General features: G+C 38.3%; 1 protein-coding gene across 2 annotated transcripts in view; it reads left to right on the plus strand.

The window, feature by feature from the left end:
- Nucleotides 1-25031, plus strand: part of GAS2 (growth arrest specific 2) — a 90457-nt gene that overhangs the window by 17876 nt on the left and 47550 nt on the right. For both annotated transcript variants that reach the window (XM_066551769.1, XM_066551768.1), the window contains exons 3-4: nucleotides 244-368; nucleotides 18254-18395. In XM_066551769.1, coding sequence (XP_066407866.1) covers nucleotides 244-368; nucleotides 18254-18395 — 267 coding nt within the window. The remainder of the gene's footprint in view (nucleotides 1-243; nucleotides 369-18253; nucleotides 18396-25031) is intronic.

Consider the following 25031-nt stretch of genomic DNA (forward strand, 5'->3'; position numbering starts at 1 on the left):
TATCACATGCCTTCCCAAAGAAAGCATGGGGTTTCTTTCATAATTTGCTGTATATCTACCAGTAAAGTAGTATGGAGGTTATTCATAAAATATTCAAAGTAATGCAAGTTTTTCAGTTAAAGCTTTATTCAGTTTTTGGGGTTTTTTTTGTTTTTTTTGGTTTTTTTAATTTATCTTTTTACTCAAATGCAGTCTATACCATTGCATGCTTTCTGCCATGTTAACTTTCTGTTTAATGTTCAGGTAGAGAAATAACAGCAGAAACCTTTATGGAGAAATTGGATAATGGTGCCTTGCTTTGCCGGCTAGCTGAGACCCTGCAGGAGAAATTTAAAGAAAACAGCTTTGATGCAAACAAGCCTGCCAAAGTAAGTGTTGGTCAATATTCTAGCATTTAATATCAGTATCTGATGTATCCCACCATTTTGGTACTGAGGGTTTTTTTGAACAGTTAAGAGGTTTTATATGTGGAGATTCTGCAAATGGATGGGGAGGAAATTGCTCTGTGTAGAAAAATTGCAATATGAAATTGATGGAAATAATGTTTATGTGGTATTTATTTAAGTATCTATGCAAAGCAGTTACTCAAAAAGTACTTGTAATATGTGGAGAATAAGAATAAACCAGATCTGGCAGTGGGATGTGGTAGGCAAGAGCGAAATATGATCCTTGTATTTATTTTCAAGGGGAATATTAAGTAGCTGTGGGAGGTGTCTTCTCCTCTAAGAACAGCTCTGGAGAGACCAGTAATAAAACTCTATAGTTAGTTTTGGTGCCTTGAGTTCAAAGATCTTGTTGGTGTACTAGGAGAGGTTTCAGTAAAGAGTGGAAGGAATTATATGGAAAATGGGAAACTTAGATACTTGGGAGTTTTGGAAGGATCCATTTAAGGACTTGTTTGAACACAACCTTGCTTTAATTTAAACTATTCTCATGGGACAATCTTATTGGGCAACATTCAAGAGTGCAGCAAGTTCATTTCTTGGAGAAGTAGAATCAAATGGTTGACACATTAACACATTCAATTTGAAACTGTTCTTATATTTTTGGTTGCATTCAGGTACATCTTCCTTGAAAGCTAAAACAGGCAAATAAAGAACAGGTAAAAAAGAGGCCAAGAACAGAAATCACTTAATCCATTTTCTGCTCTTGATGTTTCATAACTTGTCTACAGCAGAAATTAGGACATGGCATAAATTTTATCAGCTGGTCTGAGAACTGACAGTCTTGTGTCAGTTGCACCTGTGTAAGTTGTTTTTCTTGGTTCCAAGTTCATAATTGTTCTTGTAGAAGAAATTGTCTGTCATATTTCCTAGTTCAAATTATAATCAGGTCTTCTTTAGCAGAAGTATTGGGTGTCTTTGGAGTTCCTCTTCATAATATGGTCTGGCTTGTCTTCACCTAAGTATCATGGTAGTTTTCAAGTGAGAAAACGGCAGTCTTTCTGATGGAGCCTAGGAACTAGCTAGGCAGAAGGAAGAGTTACTTGTACTGTTTTTTGTGTTCTAAGTTACATTAGAAGGCAATTAGACATTTGCAGTTCCATATGTGGTCATTATTTAGATTTGTTGGTCTTTATTTATCAGGCTGGTACAACTGACAGTGTATTTAAAGGGAAAAAATCTACCTCACTGCTATTTTCTCAATGTATGTTATTTCATACTTAGTAAGAATTCAAAGTAATGGCAGAATAATAGATTTGTATCAGTGTATACTATTAGGGAGCTATTCATCCTTTCAGATTTTAATTCCCTGTATAGCACTCTTGGGCAATAGGACTAGTCTTCATGATGAGAAATCTGACTTTGTGGTGCCAAGAACTTTTATGAGGAGATAATGTTGTATGAAATTTAGCATAGAAAGGATTCCACAATTCTCCCCTGAATCATTTTTATGCATTTCATTAATAGTAGATGTGGAAATTTGAAGCCATTTGACCCTTGCTCTGCACAGGATTACAGAAACACCGAGGTGCCCGGATGGCTTCGCTGGCAGCTGGGAGAAGTCACTGATTTTTATTGAGTTCAGCCTCTGTCAAAATAGATAACTAGCTTTTCTAACCATATCATGTAACTTTGAATGTTTTTAGATAGAAGCAGCTATATAATGATATAAAATGAGCCAGAAGGATCAGTTTGCTTGCTGCACCAGCTTGCATCTGAGTGAGGAAGTCATGATAAGGATATGGTTAATGGAGGAGTGTGTGTAATCTTAACTCAGGCCTCCCACAAGCTTGAAGATCTGGTCTGCTTTCATAAGCAAAGTTTTACCTTCTATGTGAACTTGTTCCTATGGAAAAGCTTCATATAATATTTTGGGTTTAGTTTTGTCTTAAAGATGATATATTCTGCTCTGATTGGTAGGTATCATGTATGATCATGAATTCATTGTGAAGCTCTTTGGGGCTGTCTGGCCAGTTTAGCAACAATAGCAGAGTTAAGAAGGCATTAAAAGCTAATATTACATGCACTGATTCATCAGCTTTTTTCCAGAATTCCCTAAATTCATATTGCAGTACTCCACAAAATAGCAGAGGTTAAAACCTATTGCTTCTGATTTAATAGCTTGTGCAATAAGTTTCAAGTCCACGTCAGTTTTGCAGTTGGTTTGTTAACTAAACTGTATCATTCCCTTTCTTATTAGTGAGCATTGAGCTTCCTTCAGATTTCAGCAATCCCCTAGGCCAGCATCAGCTGTTTTGAGTGTGGAGTAAATTGGGAAAACAGACGTCAAATAAGTTCCCAAAATGCTGTGTTTTCCAAATCTGGAAGGAAGATTGTCATGTTGATATCAACACTTCCTTTTTTCGTCATGTGCAAACACTTGTGGATACTGGAGACATTTTCAAAATACATAGGAAATTACTGGTAATGTGACTTTGGGGATAGAGCTTTGAGAGGCTGAAAAGGAGATTAAATGGATTGTGATGAAGTAGTCTTTTTTCCTTAAGAGTCAGAGGCAGGCAAAAAAGGGGTAACTTTTGATGCATAAAGGAAATAATGGAGTTGCTTTTCATGAGTGATTGGATAGGTTAGGATGTTTGAGTGTGGAAAAAGGGGCATGTGATGGAACTGGCAAAATCAGGTATGGTGTGGCAAATGGTCAGTTTCTATACAAAAACTATGGGACATTGAATGAAACTGATGGAAGCCAAACAAAACAAAGGGAGATCTTGTTTACATACAAATTGGAAAATTCTTTTCAAGGTGTCACCATGATATTTTCTGAAAAATCCCTTCACCAGGATTTTTCCTCCTGAGAAGCCTCAGAGAAGAATGAAAACAATAATTATCTGATGGCTGCTTTGGAATGTGGCTTGGACATTGTTTACCAACAGGTCAATGTTTGATTGGTTCCATGTGAATTGTTTTTAATTAATGACCAATCACAGCCAGCTGTGTTGAACTCTCTGAATCAGTCACGAGTTTTTATTATTTCATTCTTGTCAAGCCTTCTGATGTATCCCTTCTCTTTCTTTAGTATAGTTTTAGTATAGCATACATTAATATAATATCATAAAATAATAAATCAGCCTCTGAGAACATGGAGTCAAATTCTCATCTCTCACCTCATCCTGAGGGCCCTCACAAACACCACGTCAAGGGGTGTTTAAATTGAATAAATTTAAAATACTGAATAAGGTATTGGAAGAGAGCTCTTTTGGAAGGCTGAATACACAGAAACCCCACCCAGAGGAGGAAGTCCCTATGGCTGAAAAGTATTAGAACTTGAGAGAGCATAAGGGTCACTCATAGGTTCTGTGTGTTATTGTTTCTTGGGGATGAATACCCTGCTGGCTGTGCCAGTGGACAAAGGGATATCTATCACAAGAGTCAAACTTGAAAGAAATTATTTTGAATTATATTTGGATTTTTCCTTTCTGTAGAAAGCCTTTTTAGGACTGAATCCCTGCATCTAAAAATACCACCTGGGCCAAATTCCCTTTGATATTTGTTTTTCAGGAGGGTGATGTGGAATCTAGAGTACAGGAGTTTGGCAGCCTCTGGTGCTGTTTGGGAAGCCTCTGCATGTTGCTACTGTGAGCCTAATGCCATAATAAGCACCTTTGGAAATCATAAAATCTGTGTCTTCCATGACTCTAGCCACTTTGCTGTTTGAGTGGTTAATATTAAGTAATAAGATATTAAAAGCATTTCAGTTTCTAGAGAGGAGGCATTTAAAAATTCTTCATTTCAGAAGATGTTAGGTCCTACGATTCTTTTGCAAATCCCAGAATGTGGCATTCACATTCTCTGAAAAATCCCTTTGCCCGGGATTTTTCTCCTGGGAAGCTGAGAAGCCTCAGAGAAAAAGGGAAACAATAATTATCTGATTTGCTTCCCCTGTGTTGTGCTCATGTGGAATGTGCTTGGAGATTGTTTGCCCACAGGTGATTGTTCCATTGGTTTCTGCTGTGAGTTGTTTTCACTCTTTGGCCAATCAGGGCCAAGCTGTGTCAGGACTCTGGAAAGAGTCACGAGTTTCCATTGTTATCTTTTTAGCCTTCTGTAAGTATCCTTTCTGTATTCTTTAGTATAGTTTAGTTTAGTATTCTTTAAAATAACATAGTATCATAAAATAATAAATTATCATTCTGAGAACATGGAGTCAGATCCATCATTCCTCCCTGCTATGGGGCGGGCACCCTGCAAATACAATCCCAGAAGACAATGTTCTTCATTGTTAAGCAGCTAAACCATGCTTCAAAACTGGTAATTCTGAAAGCACTGATGTTGTATCTGATCCTTTGCTACACATTGACAAAATTTTTGAGTCTTAGATGAAAATGGATTTTTTTAAACAGGGAGGACAGTTTGACTATATAATGTATTTTCTAAGAAGTAATTTTTTTCCTCTTTCTGGAGATTTTTAGAGTCATAAATCTAATAATGTACATTTATAAAATGACAAGGAGATGACTGGCATCAATCTTAATAAATGCTCAAGATTTGTGTAGTAGTAAGTTGTTGAAACTGCTGGTGCTAATGGAATACTGTCTTGAAACTACAGACTGCACTATGCAGTCTTAATTGCATAGTGCAGTTGCCATTTTGCAATTTGCACTATGCCATTTTGCATTTTTCTCCCATTATCTTGCATTTCTTCTCCACAGTCTCCTGTCAGTATTTTACTTTTCCTGACAGATAGTTAATTTGAGAATTTTACAGCTGTACAAATAAATCCAGAGCATCAGGATATGTGCAATATGCACAGAGCCCACATTTGATTTGGTTTGGCTTAGTTCAGTAAGACCAGTAAAAAAGATTTAAAAGTAAGCATAAATAAACTGTGCTAATTGTTGTTACCATTTTTGTTGGCCGGGCACAGTAGTGTGCCCACCATCCTTGGAGCTGCTGATGTATTAACAAACACTCCACTTAAAACAATGTCTTCATGAAGCAGGTTGAAGGTGAATTATCTTTGAGATATGTTATGCATTTTAAGAGTTACAATTAGAAGAATCTCTACCAATTATTCAGAATTAGATCTGGAATCTGGATCTTGCTCTTAGACCCCAGATGGCCAAGCTGAAAGTCTGATCTAATCAACACGGTGGTTTTATTTATACTGTAGGCTTCAGTTTCTCAAGATTACCTGTGTCCTGTAGATGGGATGAGTTCTGTAAACTTGGTGCCTTGAGCCTGTCTGCCCTGTGTAAAAACACTTCAGCTGCATCCCTGATGTCAGGTCCAGGCCCCCTCTGTGAGGGGGCTTATAAATCTGACTCTCCAGTTGAGGATTTCATGAATAGGGCTGCATCAATTGTTAGGCTATGAACAGATCCTTTAGGGTCTGGAGCAGCAATTTGCTTTTCTGCACACTGATACTTTCTGGACTTATTTTGTAATAAGAGCTCATGGAGCCAACTTGTAGTCATATGCATGATAGATATGAGTCTCAGTTACTTGGGAGGATTGAGAAACTACAGCATTGTCCTTTTGGGTATTAATCTTTCTAGTGGCAGACTGATGTGGATGTGAGAGGGAAAGAATGATCTTGCAAAATGATTCACAAGTGCTGATCCATCTAGAAGGAATCATTTCCACAAGGCTGTAGAGCTGCTTGTCAGAGGACTCTGTATGTTTCTCAGACATGTCAATAGCTTGCTCCTTCAACTGGGTGGCTGCCACTTTTCTTGCAGATATTGTAGGTTAAGGTGTTAAAGGTTTGTGCAGTAGGTCATATGCACAAACCTTCTGTGCCTCAGCAAATACTCCTACAACTAAAATTTATGCTTGCAGGAGGATTGCATGGCACAATAGAGTGGTGTCGCCCATCAGACTATGAAAGTAGATTTCTGAACAATTCCAGGATATTATGTGTTTGTCTGCTTGGCATGTTCCAGGTGAATACATTGAAAACCTACTTTAAAAGGTTTTAAATGCACTTCAGGCCATGCATTGTGTTGGAAGCAGGGCTATCCAATCCTGAGGCAGCACCAAGACATCATTGGCTCTGGATTGTTCCTCTCATTGATTTATGTCCTTGGGAAGGCATGGTTTGTTCCCTGCTTTGAAGAGCAGTGGCTGTGAACTGGCCTTGCTCTTTTCAGTGATTCTCCTGCACACCTCTCTCTCTGCGCCTTTTAACATTGCAGAAGTAACAAGAATTTGCATCACAAGCTAATTGTCAGGGAAAAAGCAGGGCAGATTTAAGTATTTAACTACTTGGTAGTCCAGCTGTGGAAAATGTTAATGATTTGGACTGCAAATCAGGTCTGAGGACCAAATTTTGATTTCTAATAATATAATTTAACAAGGGAACACCAAGTTTTTTTCCAGAGATTTTTAATTAACATTGACTTTGTATGGAATGCTAATATTTAAACATTTCATAAAATTTATGTTAAACCTGGACATTTTCATAACTTTTTTGCCATTATTTCAATACAGGTATTAAAGATAGGGATGGCATATTTTCTGAGAGAAATTTATAAAAAGCCATTTTTAGATTTGCTGGATTTTGCCTCTTATATGAAATGCATTGTTATGTTCCTATTACTTATTTTGTAAAATATTTAAAGCAAACTATAGATATCTTTGTCACAGATCTTTCTATTTGGCTTTTTTTTTAGAGTACTAGGAACAGTCTGGAACAGAAATGTAACAGAGACTTGCATAGAAATTACCTTATAACTTGAGAAAACAACATAATTTAAACCAACTGTCCTCAATTTATGGTGCAGTTCTTACATCTAACTTAGTGGTAGCAGTTCTCTGGGAATAAGGAAGAACTACAGAATCTGATGCAATTATCAATAGGTACTCCTGAACCAAGATAAACCAAAATTTCTGAAGCAATAGGAATGGTGAACTTAAGTAATGGCTACAATGCAGAAGAAGAAAACAAATTCCCTTTGAGGCATAGACATCAATTTATAGCTGCCATAATTATGTTTAATTTGTTTATTTGAATAAATAGTTGAAATTGTTTGTTTATGTAAATCAGCCCCAAAGGCTTCAAGTACACAGTAAAGCTTTGCTCATAACTTGTGGTGGCTGATTTAAAGCTGATTTAGAAATTTTGTTGTGTAGATAAAGCTCCACCATGTTTTTCAAATCATGAAAGTTTTTTAAGTTCCACACCTGTTTAGAATTCCCTGGGCTATAGCAGTTTCCCTGTGGTTTTTAATTGGAAAACTTACAGAAATTTAGATTCTTTATCATAAAGACAAAGATGCATTTTCTTTTCTCAAAAATTAATATCCAGGGCTTTGGAGCATCAGATTTACCTGCAGTGAGGTTCATGCTAAATTCTTCTTGAATGTTTTCAGCATCTGCATAAAAATTTCATTTTTGTTAAACATCTGAAAATTCAGAAAGCAAACAGATAAAGCATCTCATAAAATTCTGTATTTCTTTAGACTGCCTAGATATTTCAGAGTCTTCCTTGACACTTGTCTCATGGGAGGTAGTGCACTATTTGGAACTAATCTTAGAGAAAAGGGCTGGAAAACCCTCACCTTGTCTTGCACTTCAAAATGTGAGATTGGTCATTGGGAGGAAACCAGGTGGAAGAGGAAGAGGAGGCATAATGGTAATACAGCTGTGTATCCACCATTATCAAGGAATTTGAATAGCTCCTTACATTTATTATTCAGACTGACAGTGAAAGGCTATTCACTATAATTCCATGGATCGAAGGAATATGTTATTTGGCCACACTGTCAGTGAAATTGTGGAAACCTTTTTCAATAAGAAATTTTAGAACCTGTAATGTGTTTTGATGAACTTCAACCATTTATTAAGAATTTTTTTGAAGCATTTTCCTTAGCTTGGGTTCTTCTGGAATAATTAAGGGGTAAAGTGATTTTGAAATTGTTCTTACTAAAATTAGTTGCCTTTGCCAAAATTTAGTGGTTTTTATGCTTTATTTTGAGAGAGTCGTGTCCCCTTTAGGAATGTGATATTTGATAAAACATAATTTGGTAATACATAAGATGCTTTTAAAAATATGTCCCATGAAAATCACATGGGACAGATGTGTACCTGATGTACAGATTTAACCATTTATATATCATGGAAATACTTTCACATCTCATGGAATAATTGGTGCTTATTGGCATGTTCATTCACAAGTCATGCTGTGTGACAATGTCACAAAAATGCAATTCTTCTGTTAATTGCAATCCTCCAATTTTTTTCTCATTTAATTGTAATAAAATGAGGGAAATTCAGAAACTAGGATTCTTTTTGTCTTCTTCAGCTAACTCTTTGCTAATTCAGCTCTGAGTTCTGAGGTTGTGATGGGGAAAAGCTCAGGATCATCTACCGAGGATAAGGTGTAATTGCCCTCTGAAAGAGCAACTCTGAGAATTGCCACATTCTGTTCTAATCATATGTTATTGAAGAAGCCCATTATGAAATGCTAGTTTTAAAAATCCCCATCTGATTGCTAATTCTGAAACTCAGAGATCTGAGGAAAAAACACAGACCATTTATTGAATGTGAATGAACTACTGAACCCCTGTTTTCATGGATACTGTAGGGAGGTCTTTGCCATGGCTTACCCTAGTGTCTCTCTCTTATTGTCTCTGTTTATAAAATCTTAATATGCTTAAAAAATTAATTAAAGTCTCTTTCTTGAATTCTATCTAATTTTAGTCACTCTATTTAATGCTATTATAGCATTAGAAATAAACCAAACCACCACTGATTTTTGCATTTGGCCTGCTAGCATTTTCAAACAGTAACAATAATGGCTTTTAATTTTTGGTGCATACATGCCTGGAGTTTACACATTACCTCTTCAAGCTTTTGAAAGAGTGTTGATAAAAGTGTACTTGTCAGTAGGCATGGATATGTTACAGATGTAGATGTCTAGAAGTTTTAAAAGACAATTTATTGACCTCCCTTATTGTATTTGTGGGGACCCTCTTGTGGCAGGGAGGAATGATTAATCTGACTCCATGTTCTCAGAAGGCAAATTTATTATTGTATTGTATTGTACTAAAATATACTAAAGAATACAGAAAGGATACAGACAGAAGGCTAAAAAGCTGATAATGAAAACTCGTGACTCTTCCCAGAGTCCCGACACAGCTTGGCCCCGATTGGCCAAAGAGTGAAAACAACCCACATGAAACCAATGAAACAATCTCCAAACACATTCCACATGAGCAAAGCACAGGAGAAGCAAATGAGATTAGAATTGTTTTCTTTTTCTCTGAGGCTTCTCAGCTTCCCAGGAGAAAAATCCTGGGCGAAGGGATTTTTTCAGAGAATGTGGATGCTGCACTCCCCAGGTCTTTGGACCAGAGTGACCTAATCCCACCCTGAGTCACACAGATGGAGTGGGAAGGAGCAGGATCTGACGCCTGTTGATGTGGGCTCTGTGTTGTGATGCTCCAGGAGCTGTGCTCTGCAGTGCAGGACTCCTGGCTATGGAGCTCTGTGTGTTGCCCTGGCTGAGCCGGCCCCTGAGAGCCTTCCAGCTCTGACCGACACTGGGATTTTGCCATGAGGCGTTGAAATGCACATATCCTTAGTCTACATTTAAACTACTTCTTAGTCAAATCATGAAATATGCTGTGGCTGGGGAATGACGCTTCTGCCTTGCTGCTTTCTGATGTTATTTACTTCTGGATATCACAGTTCATTGTCTGTGGATTGAATAGTCTCTTGTATTCCTTGGATTGCTGGCACACTGTTAGAAGTGAAAGCTGCATTGTTTCTGTGAAACTAGTTTTTCATTACTATTAACACTATCTTTTTTGAATAACCAATCTTTTGCTGTGTGATGAGTAAGCTGTGTCTTGGACGGAGAACTTAGAAGAAAAAAGACATGAAAAAATGCTTAACTTTGAAAATTATATTGTTAAATTTATTTTCCATATATGCTTAAGAAGCTAATGCCACATGGAAGAGTGTGTTCTACTTTGACACTTAATAACATGGTTAAAGCATTAATTTAGTCCTGCAGTTATTTGAGTGTTGAAGTCTGTATATTTCTATAAAGCCTTGATGATGTTAATTATTTTTATTGACATATTGTAAATATGTTAGGGATTCCAAAGAATTCACAAATGTTTTCTTAGAATCTAGTTAGTTGATAATGAGTGATTTTTGGCTTTTGATGATCTCTGTGGTTATTATACAGGGTAAAAATCAACACGTGATCTGTAAACTTGAAATCCAGTTTCCTATTCCCATTAAAATGACACGATATGACAATGTAAAGACTGTGTTTTCCCTGAAGGACAATGTTTTGCTGCTTGTTAAGTGAATTGCTTAGTGGTGCTTGCTTTGTTGTACGTTCAGTGTTATTTTTCATCAATATAGAAGTTGTTCTTAGTTCTGTGTCTGTGGAAAAGTTTCGCTATTTTTCTGTCTCCTAAGCCTTCAGAACTTCCTTGTTGGGTTTTTGTATTCTAAATTTGCCCTGGGGTTTAAATTTTTTTTTTTGCAGCTTTAGGAGGGCTGAGGGGTTTATATTTCTTTTCTTAGTTCATTTTTTTTTCAGTGGGAAATGCTTAATTTTAAATTCTATGTATATATTTCTGTATTCTGTTTTAGATGTGCATTTAGCACATTCTTTTGACCATTGGTCCAGTTGTTTAAGAACACTTGAGCAAAATGAGGAAAGAATTGAAGGAGGAAAAGGATTGGTACTGGCCACAGAGTTAAGTGAAAAGGCAAATGGTAAAAAGTTTTGAAATAGATACATGTTCTGTCTAGCTGATATAATCACAGTTCAGTGGGAATTTATGCTCACATAACACTAAATGGCCACCACAGCAGTTAGCTGCTGCATAGCCTAATTTCCCCCTCAAACCCCCATTTTGGTTAATGTAGGTCACCAGGAGATAAAAGCAAATTTTTCCTTTGAGTACCTAGTAACTGTAACCCTCTTTCATAGCAGACAAATGGCTCATCATTTTCTTTTTATTCAAGCATAAGTGATAGTTCAAAATGTCCTGAAATCATCTTTTCAAAGAGGAAAATATGGTGAATAATCTTCAAAATATGGGTCAAGTCTGTCTGCCATAAATAAATGGGGATTTTAGCATGTGTTGGTGAACTCATTTTGAAAAAGCAGTACAAAAAATCCATTTTTCCATGTGATTTCAGAGCATCCATGTAAGAGAGTCCCTTTTGGATTTAGAAGTGAACCTGACAGCATTTTTCCACGATTGCATCATATGTTTCACTCGCACTTTCACATCCTGTATTAAACCACATGCGTGCACGTCAACAAGACAAGATTGTAAAAGGAGTGTGACTGGGGAATTGTTTTCCTGATACTTGATAGGAGTAATTGCAGCCACTGCTGCTTCAAAGCAACTGTGGTCATACTATACTATGTCAACAAAAGTCAGTTTTGCCATGTGGAAACCTAATTATTTCAGAATGATCTGTTAGAAAGCACTTTTGAAATAGTCAGGGCATTTATACAACTCAGTAAAAAATATTTGTGCATGAAACCTTTCTTGAATAAAAGCTTTCATGTGTTATAGTTTGAGCAGTACAGTGACAGGTTTGGAAATATTAAAAAAGTAGACTTCTCTTTAAGAGGTGGTAGGAAAATTTAGTAGGTGATTAGAAAATATGAGTATTTCCCTTTAATTTGTGTGATAAACCTGGTAGGGCTGTTACTGAATAGAAAAGAGCATGGGGTTTTTGCTGTTCTCTTCAGCAAGACCCTAATACTATGGGAAATGGGATGAAACTTTTATATATTTTAGTGAAATCATGCAATGTCAGGGATATTTGTCTGTGTAGCATTTACTCCAGAAAATGACTCGAAGCTTTTGTGGTCTTTTTGGTTGTTAAATTATGTAGCTGTTGTTGACAACAATGTCTTGTTTTTACATGTGGTTGGTTGTCACTTCTGAGCTGTTCAGGACATCTGTTAATCAAACATTTTTTTTCTGTCACTATGAAATTAAGAATATCTCAAATTTGCTTAGTTAAGTGTGATGTTCTGTACCTTGACTCTTACCATTTGCTGTAAGTAGCTCTTACTACCAGAAATGTGCTTTTGAAAGACACTGTAAAGGAATGCTGTGAGTTCCATGAATATCTAAGCTTCATAGTGAAGCTAGGTTAAATGATGTGTTTAAAAGTCTTAGTTGTCAAGGCATACAATTGTGATTTATGTGTATGAAATTTCAGGTGATTACTGACACACAAACCATCTGTTCTGAATTGCTCTTCTTGAGAGAAATTCTACATTCAGTCACTGCAAGATACATCAATCAAAAGATACAAAACATTTAGAACCAGGTTTATTAATGTGTGGTTAGTACTGGGGAGCAGCAATGACCCAAGGGTCTCTAGGGAGTTTCTGCATTCCTGCCAGGCACTGCAATGCCTTCCCAATGGCTCCTGGGGAGAGAGGCACTGCAGGCTCTCCTGGCTGTCTCCTCACTCCTCAGCTCTGCTCCTGCTGAGGGCTCTGTGCCACAGCAGCTCCTGCTCTCCAGGACCATTCTGGAGGTTCAGGGCCAAGGAGAGCAGATGGGCTGTGCCCACACTGAGCCCAAATCCCCACTGGATGCCAGATGGCAGCCATCAGTCACACACACAAGAATTTCTTTGTTGTATTGTTTAGTTTGGGGGTTTTTTGTTACTGTTTTGGGTTTTTTTGTTGTTCAGTAGTTCTAAGGTAATCTAAGTGGTTTATTACAGACTTCCAGAACAGTGTTCAGTATCCTTAGCAGGATTTCAAAGAATATAGGCTGTTTATTATGGTTGTCTCAGCACAAAGCAGATAAAGGTACAGAACTGTCTAGAGCTGTGTGGAAGCAAACAAACCCAGTATGATGTGACTAGCTCTTCTGAGCTGTTCCTAGCATTAGAAACAAGTTTTTTTCTTGGAGAAGACTCACTAGTTTTCTGCAAAGGCAAGCCTGAGAACATGGACACTGTGGAAAAATCCAGAGATGAGAACTGAAGAGGGAACTGAGAGGTGACATGGTTTGACACTGCAGGTCTGCTCTTACAGATAAAGTAACTATCTCCTTTCCATTCTCTCTGAAATTCTTGTGCACAAGTCTGCAAGTGCCAGGAATACTGGAGCTGGCTTCTTGGCATCTTGTTCCTGTCACAGTGCTGTTCATCCATAATAGATGATCCAGCAGAATTTGTGCTTTTATTTTGATGTAAAAAATAAAAAAATTACAAAGAGTAGTGTCAGATATTGTTTATTTGGTCCCCTTATGTTGTTAACTCAGTTGATTCAACATCCATGTATCACTTCAGATAATCTGGTCCAAGCAGAGATTATATGGGAAAAGAATTTCATTCTTTTTGATTTTCTTGTTGTTAAACCAATTTAGAACTGCTGAAAATTTGATTCAGTGAGAATGTGATCAAGTATGATATACATACAGTGGATGTAACTGGATTGATAGAGGTGACATGAAATGTCACCTCTTTGCACCTACTGACAAGATGGAGTTAATTATAAAGTACTGAGTGTTTCTGATTCCACTGAAGCACTATAAACCAGACATTAATTGTCAAGACTTGAGGGAATCAAAATACCTTAATTGTGACCAGCCTCCCTGAGACCCTGACCTGCCCTCTCTGTCCATGGCCCAAAACCCACCTTTTGGCTCAGCCCCTCTTCTTGCCAGAGCAGTGTTGTGAGCAGACCATCTCCAGCCTGCCTGCCTGCTGGCTTTTATGGCTGGGTCAGCGGAACTCGGCCTGGTTTCATGGCCAGGTCAGTGGAACCCGGCCTGGTTTCATGGCCGGGTCAACGGAACTCGGCCTGGTTTCATGGCCAGGTCAGCAGAACCCGGCCTGGTTTCATGGCCAGGTCAGTGGAACCTGGCCTGGTTTCATGGCCAGGTCAGCAGAACCCGGCCTGGTTTCATGGCCAGGTCAGCGGAACTCGGCCTGGTTTCATGGCCAGGTCAGCGGAACTCGGCCTGGTTTCATGGCCAGGTCAGCGGAACCCGGCCTGGTTTCATGGCCAGGTCAGCGGAACCCGGCCTGGTTTCATGGCCGGGTCAGCGGAACTCGGCCTGGTTTCATGGCCAGGTCAGTGGAACCCAGCCTGGTTTCATGGCCAGGTCAGTGGAACCCGGCCTGGTTTCAGAACTGGGTCAGTGGAACCCGGCCTGGTTTCATGGCTGGGTCAGTGGAACCCGGCCTGGTTTCATGGCCGGGTCAGCGGAACCCGGCCTGGTTTCATGGCCAGGTCAGTGGAACCCGGCCTGGTTTCATGGCCAGGTCAGTGGAACCCGGCCTGGTTTCATGGCCGGGTCCGTGGAACCCGGCCTGGTTTCAGAACTGGGTCAGTGGAACCCGGCCTGGTTTCAGAACTGGGTCAGTGGAACCCGGCCTGGTTTCAGAACTGGGTCAGTGGAACCCGGCCTGGTTTCATGGCTGGGTCAGCGGAACCCGGCCTGGTTTCATGGCCGGGTCCGTGGAACCCGGCCTGGTTTCATGGCCGGGTCCGTGGAACCCGGCCTGGTTTCAGAACTTGGTCAGTGGAACCCGGCCTGGTTTCAGAACTGGGTCAGTGGAACCCGGCCTGGTTTCATGGCTGGGTCAGCGGAACCCGGCCTGGTTTCAGAACTGGGTCAGTGGAACCCGGCCTGGTTTCGTGGCTGGGTCAGTGGAACCCGGCCTGGTTTCGTGGCTGGGTCAGTGTCTGCTGCAGCCCTGAGCCCAGCCTTGTCTCCTGCTGTTTCTCACATGCCTTCCCTGACACACTAGACCTGACTTGGCTCTTCCTCCTCTAATAGAACAATTGTCTAAAGCTCTCATGTTCCCAGCACTGCCTTATTGGCGTGCTCTGGGACTGCACCATTGCCAGTGAGGGCTGCCTCTGCCTGTGCTGGGGTCACCCTTGGACCCTGGATGATCTTCCCTCATAGAGCAGCCCAACTCCTGCTGCTCCCTGCCTTTTTCCCATTTTGCCTTGTGCCAGTCCAGTATCCCTGACCACTCTGCTTGTTCCTCTTTTGCACTGAAAGAGGCACAGTTGGGTTGAACCTTCTCTGCGAAATCATGTAAAGAAGGGACTTCTTTAAGGTTTCTGCAATGTTTAAGTGAACAATCATTAAGTGGGAGTCCTGTTTTGACAGCTTTCCTCTGCAGCCTGGACTAGCTGACCTTCTTCCAGCAGGCTGCCAGAGACTTGTGTGAGTCCTTTTAAAAGAAGTGGATGTACTTTTAAGACTATTACAGTTAGAGACTTAGATTTGTCCAGTTAAAATCTCCTGGGAAAGGGCAGAGAGAGACAGAGGTGGACAAGTGCTGCATTTCTTCTTCCAAAGACTAAGTCACCAAGAGGAAATTCAATGGGAGAAACTGCCTGGAGAGTATTTGTCTCAGAAGAGATACTCATTGTTTCTTTGAAGAAATTAGTGTAATATGAAAAGAGTGCTAGCCTAAAATATATGTCTATTGCTGACAGCTTTTTATTAACTTTTTTTTTAAGAAAAGAAAAAAAAATCACTGATATGTAAGGAATTAAGCATTTATTTCCTTTTTTTTTCTTTTTTCTCCCTCCAGAAGAATGGGAAGGGGCAGAAATAATGTTTTGAAACTTCATTGTGCTCTGATCTGTAAGATTGTTCCCTATCTAGAGCCCCTTTAAAGAACTCGTGTTGTATAGTTTTTTATTTATTCTGGATTAGAGAAGAGCTGTTTTTACTTCCCTGCTTCCCTCTTGCTTTCCCCTCCTTGTTCCAGAATGGTGAAATAGTATCTGGAGGTGATATGATATCTGTGGCATAAGATAAGATATTTTGTTTAAAATAACATGCAAAATCAGACAGTGTTTTATATAAATTATAGAAAAATAATAATATCTCCTTGCAAATAGCTTGAACCATAAGTTAATTTTTCCAAAACAAGGAAATGTAAATTGAGTCATTGGACTATGAATCATGGGGGAATGAAAGCTAGATGGTGATTTGAGGAATAGATTTATTTGCATAAATCTCTGAGACATATTTACACATCTAAGACAATCTGTTAGTCCCCATTGACATCCTGGTAAGTACAGTGGTGATTATGCCTGCAGTTGCTCTATTTTCAGTTTATTTGGCTTATTGGGTAGATAGCAGTGAGTAGCTCAGTGCATGTAGGCATATTCTGCCTTTACATTGCTGCTGTCATATGTATAATATGTATAATATTTAAACTCTTTCTAAGCTGTGTTTAATACTGATATTATTATTGTGCTGTTGTGTCTTTTTTTTCTCTGCTCTCCTTATTTCCAGTAATTTTAAGCTAGGAAATTAATAGAGACACCATATTTGCAGTTTTCTACCCGTTAGCTCACTTTAGATTGAGTAATTATTGACTCTAGACAGAAGTAAAAATTTCATAAATCAGCACTGGAAAAATAGTGCATTCAAATCAACATAAGATCTGAATTCCTCCATGATTTAGAGATCCCTAAAGGTACACAGCAACAATGTTTCATTTTCTGTCTTCACTTGGCCACGTAGTACAGCTATATTTCATTTGAGGAAAAGAAGCCCTAAGTGAGAACTAAATGCTAAGGGCTTCTGTTTTTTGTGTGTCTCAGTAAATGTGCCAATGCAGGCAGCAGGATTGATGTGGTAATTGCTCTGTTTGGTGCAGATACTGATGCTGTACCAGTAGCATCCTTTCTGTTACTGAAATCATGTGAATGGAACTGCTCTGGTGCAGTGAGGGCTGGTCTCTGTAGACCTTGACTTTGTACCTGCTGGATTTACAGCTCTGTGTTGTGCACTTCTGGGTGCTGTTAAACAGGAGACAGTTATCGCCGGTCAGGGGTGTATGCACAAATCACAAACGGGACGGGGCTGCTGGGAACGTGCCTTGAGCTGTTTGATTTTCCAGCATCAGTCCCATTACATGGTTATGACAATGGGAAGATGCCACCAGCTCACATCCCAGGCAGCAGATCAAGAACTTAATGTTACAACTCACTTTATAAGCTTTTTGCCCAATCACACAAAGCAAAACTACATTGACAGTATTTCTATTTAACTACTATAAGCACACGTACTTTTGGTTAAAACAATGCTTGCTTATTTAGAATACAATACTTACTTGTAAGCCTTAAAACACAGATGCTTAATGCACAGAGCTCCATTATTAAGCTTTAACCTTCCTAATATCTTGCTAGATAAACTTTTCTGTAATTTAGAGAGTTATTCTAGACAAGCGTTAATACACATACTATTGTTTTATTTGTCTTTGCTTTTCTACAGTTTAAATAATTTTTATGCTGACCTATTTCATAGCTGCTTAGCTCTAATCACAGTTCTACTGCTTCCGAGGCTTGCTTTTTGCAGCTTTCTCAAAACTCTCTGATTTTGTGGATTCTTACAACAGTGACCTTTCTGAAGTGTTTGTAGTCTTTGGGCCTCAAGACCCACACCTTTACACTATGATTTCCTCCTAACATAGAACTGAAAGTAATTCACCCTTAATTGTGAGAAAGTTCAGCTCCTAGTTTAAAGTCTGTCTTTATAATATTTTCCTTTTTTTTTTAAATTCAGTGAACTGGACCAAACACTAAATCCAAAGCCTATAGTTACTAATATTCCTAAGAAGTAGGAATGTTGGTTCAGCTCTCAACTTCATTGTGTGGACTTTTGGAAAGACTTCTTGGTTGAGAACTTCATGCTGTTAAATTCACTTCTCATGCTTCTCTGCTTGGAATTCTTTAATGAGCAAGGAAATAAGTTGGTGGGAGTTACACATCTATGTAAAACTTGCATAGTGATTTCATAATACTTAAGTATTATGATAGCATGTATCATTTAGCTAAATAAAGAATTCCTGTTTTTCAGACCTTACCAGTTCGGAAAATTCCATGCAAAGCCAATGCTCCTTCAGGGTCTTTCTTTGCACGGGACAACACAGCAAATTTCTTATCCTGGTGCAGAGATGTAGGTGTGGATGATACCTGCCTGTTTGAATCAGAAGGTTTGGGTATGTATTTCTTTATTCTTTATGTAGTAGTTGGTAATTTAAAATAACTTTTCCTTTGTGTTTAGCCTTGAAAGACAGAAAGGCTTTTAATAGGTCCTGACTCTAAATCTGACCTTTGTTTGACTGTGTTAATTCTGCTGTTGCCTGTAGAATGAACAAATGAAGTACACATCACATACTACTCATTTAAGTCAATTTTAAGAGGAACTTAAATGAGAGAAAACTCTTGCTATGTTTTCTTGCACACAAATTATTTTTCACCCCACACATACTTCTGTGAGTATGGAATGCTGTTCCTTAGTTCAATGCATAAGATGGTGCTTTTCTGTTTTGGGAGAGCAGGATACAAGTGCATGCACAGTTCTGTCTGCAGACATTTGGCTGGTTGTGGGATTTAATGAATTGCACAGGAGGTGAGAAGATAAAGAACTTTGCTGTTTCCCATGCTGACCATTTTTCCCAGCTGGTTCCCTTGTGCAGTTCTGGACAAAAATTATCCAATACTACTGCTTCATGGTGTTTTGTCAAAAGAATTGTACTGCTCAGGAAATCACTGCTCTAATACTACATAGTCTTCCTTGGTTTAACTATTCTTTCTTTGAAGGAAATCTTATGAATCTTGACTTCACAGTTTTTCAGCCAAATCTCATGAAATGAAGAGAGTCCAATGTTTGTTATCTGAAATCAGATAAAAGTGTAAACCAGTCATGGTGACAGATCAGTTTCTCTGGAAGACAAATGAACACATTGTGCTGAAACTTCTTTGTTCTGTTGCTCAAAAAGCCTTTGCCCTGTTGAAACTCTTACATGTGTTGTGACTGATCTAATCCCATTCTTTTACAGTCTTGTTCTGCTTCTGTAGTCTAGCACAGATATTTCTGAGAGAGTTTTTCATTTGTCTGTTCTTTTATCCTGGGAAGTTTTTTAATTCCATTATTTTATATGTCTGGGAGAAAATGCTTGGCAGAGGACAGATTAGTATCTCAAAGGTGAAAAATAGTAAGTTGAATATATGTATTGACTCTGTTTTGTTAATTAAATCTTGAGGATGAAATTCTTGTTTGATATGGTAAATCATGTGGGAGATGAACAATAATTGTAGTTTCAATGATTTGAAATGGTGAAGAAGTTGGACATTTATCTAGGACCAAGAAGCTTGTAAGCACCAGGAGATGCAGACCTCCAATGCCTGAGACAGGCAGAGGAACCTCTGGTTAATGGAATACTTCAAGATATTTGAAGTTTGTATTGCTATGGCAAGCCCAGCCATTTGCCGTTGTTCCACAAATCTGTTGTGCATTTTTAAGAAACTAGATCTTGCTTAGAGATGGAATTGGAATAGCTGGAATATGGATATTTCCTGATAATTAATTTTCACACATACATAGTGCCTTGCCTGCCATAGGAAAGCAGAGTGCAAATCCACCTGGAAAGGTGTGTTCCAGAGGACTTCCTCTCTCAGAAAATGGAAGTGAAATATGACTGAGTGTGCAAACCTGTGCTCTATTTTGCTTGATTATTGACTGATTTTCTTCACTGATTAAAAACTTGGTTCTGAGGTTTATTCCCTTATTGAATAATGTACTACTAGAAAAGATTTATGTTGCTTGAAATAGGATTAGGCCTTGATAACATTTTGGACCTAATTTTCTGAACTTGAGAAGGAGGTGGTAATCATGTCTTTAAAAAAAAAGATAAAACCAGTAGCTGTTATTCTCCTTCAGTTAATCATTAACTTGAAGTTTTGCTTTTTTGAGATTTTCCTAATGCATTAGAAATAATGATAAATCTTAACAGTTGCCAATCTAAAGCTTTTATGTTCCTCTCTCTCCCACAAATCACTTCACCAATGCATAGGAAGCAAAAATTCAGCAAAGGTAAGTAATATCAAAGGTTCTTTTCAAAGTAGTGAGAAATGTGTGTGAATGACACCTGTCTTTGCACTGCCTCATTGAATTCTGCAATTTTTGTTAATGATTGTGGTGAAATTATGGTTACAGAGGTAACTGTTTTTGTATTTTTTTCTATTTCTCCCACGGCTAATAAGCTCAGTAAATTGGTGTGTAAATTGATAGTGATAATCCAGCTTTTTTCTGTCTCTATTGGAGAACCTTATTGTATCAATGTTCTCAATTGAGTGGATTTTTATCCTCATTTTTTTACTCTTATTCTGTGTGCTTTATGGTATGCAAATACTGTGTTATTTAATTAAAGGCACATAGTAATATTTTCATCATGCTGTGTCATATAAAACATTCCTGAGGTTTTTTTCTGGCAAATATGTATTCTAGAATTACAAGAGTGATTTTGAAGATCTAGTGCACTGAAATACTTGAATGATGGATTTATGGCACTGACTTAAAAAAAAGTACCAAGTGTGTTAGAGATCAACAAAACGAACTCTCTACTGGCTAAGAAATTGTTAATTGCTATTATTTCTCATTACTTAAAAATGCTATATCTCATTGTAATAAATTCTGAAGAAGTCTCTGAAATCATGCAAGTATAACTGCACACAAATGCAGCCATCACTCCCAACTTTTTAGCATTGAGGCTCAAGTGGCACAAAGGCATTTCTCACTGGGATGGAGCTGTCTCAAACAGAGACCAGAGCAGATAGGGGCAGTCCCCCTGAACCTGCAGGTAAGTGATGTTAGTGGGAATCTTGAGTGTTCTTAGAGGCTGATCTGCAAAGGGTTAACATTGCAGGGCTGATCCACACAAGCAGGTGCAGCAGACCTATTCATGTCATTTTATTCCTGTCCTTCACTTGTGGACTAATTCAGCAATTTATGCTTTGTTGGATTTGGGCTATTCAGCTGAGCTAAACAAGGAAACAAGATTGAAGTATTCAAAATAAATAGAAGGAAAAGTAAATAGAATGAAAAACAGAGGTGCTTGATATGCTAGTAGATGTGATTATACTGTCTAATCACTAGTTACTTTAAATATCATTGGAAGAGAACAGTAGAGAGCTCAAAAGTTTGAAGACTTGTACTGCTAATTTGTTAATAATTTGTAATATGATGTAGTTTGTCTTGCTGAATGTTATCATGCTTTAACATAGGTTAAAATGCAAACAAATTGGAAACGGTTTCCTGTTAAGATTTGTAACACAGCCAGAGCTGACTGGTGGCAATTTATCCCTAAGTGCAGAGACATAGCAGGAAAGTCTCTGAGTTAATGCCTTTGCAAAGAAAAGGTGGCTGGGGTAGCTGATGCATGAGCTGCAGCTCACACATGAGCATCTGTAAAAATTATAGCAACACAGTAGGTAGGGATAACAAAAATAAATAAATTTCAAAAATTGCTAAAAATAGCAACACAGTAGGTAGGGATAACAAAAATAAATAAATTTCAAAAATTGCTAAAAATAGCAACACAGGACATAGGGATAATAAAAATAAATAAATTTCAAAAATTGCTAAAAATAGCAACACAGTAGGTAGGGAGAACAAAAATAAATTTTAAAAAATTTGTTAAAAATAGCAACACAGTAGGTAGGGGTAATCTGGAGTGGTGCAAAATAGAGGGACACCATGTGTGCTCCCTGCAATCATTGCCAAATTTAGCATGCTTGTCATATTTTTTACTTTTAAAGTTAGTGTATTTAAAGGAGAAGGAATTAGCTTTGCTAATACCAAAAATTATGATCCAAAATCCAAATTTTGGTCATCTGTGCAAATCTTGAGGTACAGTGTCGTTGAATGGTCTTCTTAGATGTATCAGACTATGTGGGACTCTGAATATGATGTGCTAACTCTCTCATGCAGTGTAAGGATGTTAATACTGCCTTTAACTCCTCTGTTCCCATAAATATGCTTTGTAAATTCCCCTGTAGGGCTTTAGGGCAGCAGATCCCCACAGTTCTGGTAACTTTCTTTATGGAAGCATACTAGGTGGAGGTATTTGTAATTTTGCTCATGTCTGAAGAGTGTAATACTCAAAGAAAACTCTTCTTGGACAAATAAGAATTGTAAGATTTTCTGTGATTGTTCAGTGAACAGAAGGCATAAATTCTGAACTCTTTGTGGTAATGGAGTGTTGTTGGATGATTATAGGATTTGGAACCAGTGAATATTCTGCATCTCTTCCATGATAAAGAATACCCAGCAAGAAAAGGGTTTGCCACTGAGTGTGCCAGCATGCTGATGTGTCATCTGTTTTGGGAGGCGTTGGATGCTGTTGATGTTAATGTTTTGTGCTTGTATATTCTATGCATATGTACACACAGGATGTGACATGGACTTCTTTTGATGCAACTGATTGAATTGAGTTTCATGGACAGGTTTCCTAAATAAATGCATTTAGTATTTTAGTGGAAATAGTAAACTGAAACACAAACACCTCTGATCTCTCTTCTAACATTGTTGGTTTAAAGGTTATTTTGAAAAATACTCAAATGTTGCTTGCTTAAAAATATGGTATACATGGGGAAGATTATTTTTTAAATTATGTAGTTTATCTGATTTCAAGATGGAAGTTTTTTCTGTTCTTTTATACTGAAACATTTACAAATTTTGAAACTATGTTAAAATTTACTTGAAGTTGCATCAGAATAAGACTTTGTCCCATCTTTCGCAACTCTTTACTAAACTACTCATAATAGTACTGAATACATCTCATTTTGAGGACTATAGAAGCATCCTAGACTCTTTGTTGTTACCACTGGATTTGCATGTTAAACTAATGAATTTCAGTAAATTATTAGTGTTGAAATTATCTCTATATCCCCTCTACATTAATTCTTTACTGTCCTTGGATCTAGTAGGTTTCACACCTGAATTGTTTTGAGATTTCCATGAGTGATTGAGCTGAAATGGGGCAGGGAGTGTAGGGGAAGCACAAGTGTGTCAGAGTATAACTCTGATGCAGAAGCAAGGGTAAGTTTGTTATAATTTAACAGAGTGTTGACAAAACAATATTGGAGGTTTTTTAAGAACAAAAAAGCCTTCTGTAGGATCAGAGTAAATATTAAAGGAAAATGTGAGAGATGATAGAAGGAAGGACCAAAGGACCATCCTTTTGGAAAACTTTCCCTAAACTAGTGTGAGTTCTGATGGCAATTGGAAGCCTGTGATAATAAATACTAAGGCACTTGTAAAACTCTTTGCTTCTAGTGGGATAAGGAATGCATTAGAAACAGAAATCATATTTACTTTTTATGATTCAGCTATGCCTGATATCTTAATCTCTAAAACAAAAAAAATTATGTTAGAAGGAAGAATGACTTCATTAAAAATGGTTTATAAAAGTGTTAGGAGCCAAGATTTGAAACTTGGCAGGAAGTTGTGAGAAGTTTATTTTTGTATTGGATATTCCGTATTTATTTCTGTGATTGGATATTCTACTATTTTAAAACAAACACAAAACCACAAACAAAACAAAACCCCTGAATGTTATTGCAAACTTTCAGTTTAAACCTGCTCAGTAAAGACATGGACTCCAAGTGCATTGTGTGTTCTGTCTCCTCACAGTCACAGGTTCTGATAATGCTGGAAGCAGAGGCTGCTCCTCCTCTGCTTCTCCTGGTGGCATCCAGGCACTGTCAGAGCCCAGGACATTGCTCTGGGTGCCCTGGAGGACTCAAGATGCTGGCAGGGGGCTCAGGGACCTTGGCACAGAGTCACAAACACCTGTGCCTTTGGTTTTAGCCCATGGAAACAATTACCAACTTTGTGTGAGGAGTTACAAGCCACAATGGTTTGAGTAGAATGAGAGTGAATTTGTCACAGAGTGGAAAAGTAGAATTTTGGGGTTTTTAGAATGGGGGTTCAAGAGGCAAGATGGAGGAATCTGGGCATGTCCTGTCCTCCTTCTCCTTGTCCTCCATCTTCTGCTGTGATGGTGACACTTCTGGATTGGTTTAGGGTAGAGACAGACTGTCTAACAGAGCTGACAGGTGTTGGAAAATTATTGTAAATAAAGCACACGTGGTTCTTAGTATAAAAAGCCAACACCACCCCAAGGGCAGGGACTGTGCCACAGCCCAACCTGCTGGACAGATCTCAGCAGGTCAGAGAAGGAATGGAACAGATGAGAGAAAATAAACAACCTTGAAAAGCAGAGCTGAGGAATCCTGACTTCTTCTTCAGTCATGGGGCTGGGAAAAAAAGAGACTTTTTAATACCTTGGGAGCCATTTCAGCAACAGAAGCCTGAGAAGGTAAGGACCTCTGGGGGAGCACAAAGGTTGAGTGAGCAAAAGAGGAATACCTGTAAAAAGAGAATGAGCCAGCAACAAGATGGGAGCAGTGTGAAGAAATGTTATTGCCAGAGAGAAGCAAGGATAAAAACTTCCAGGAACTGAAAAGGAATTATTGTTAGCAAAGAGTGGCTGGAGGTAGCATGTAAAGCTGCAGGCAATGAGCACAGCAAATAAGCATTTAAAGAGATGAGATGAGAAGCAAAAAGGCAGGACACCTAAAATAAGCCAGACTTGTTTGCACTATTTCTCTATCTTCCCATTGCACTCTTGTCAAGCAAATGCCATCAGTGAGATTCTCTAGAAAGATGGATATTTCCATTCATTTTATGCAGAGGCTCTGCAAAAAACGACATTTATTGGTCTCTGAATGAGACACAGAATGAAATACGTATGCTGTATAGTCCTCAGGAATGCTGTTATTTTCTCTTT

Source organism: Molothrus aeneus, chromosome 6, assembly GCF_037042795.1.
Source record: "Molothrus aeneus isolate 106 chromosome 6, BPBGC_Maene_1.0, whole genome shotgun sequence".
Taxonomy (NCBI): domain Eukaryota; kingdom Metazoa; phylum Chordata; class Aves; order Passeriformes; family Icteridae; genus Molothrus; species Molothrus aeneus.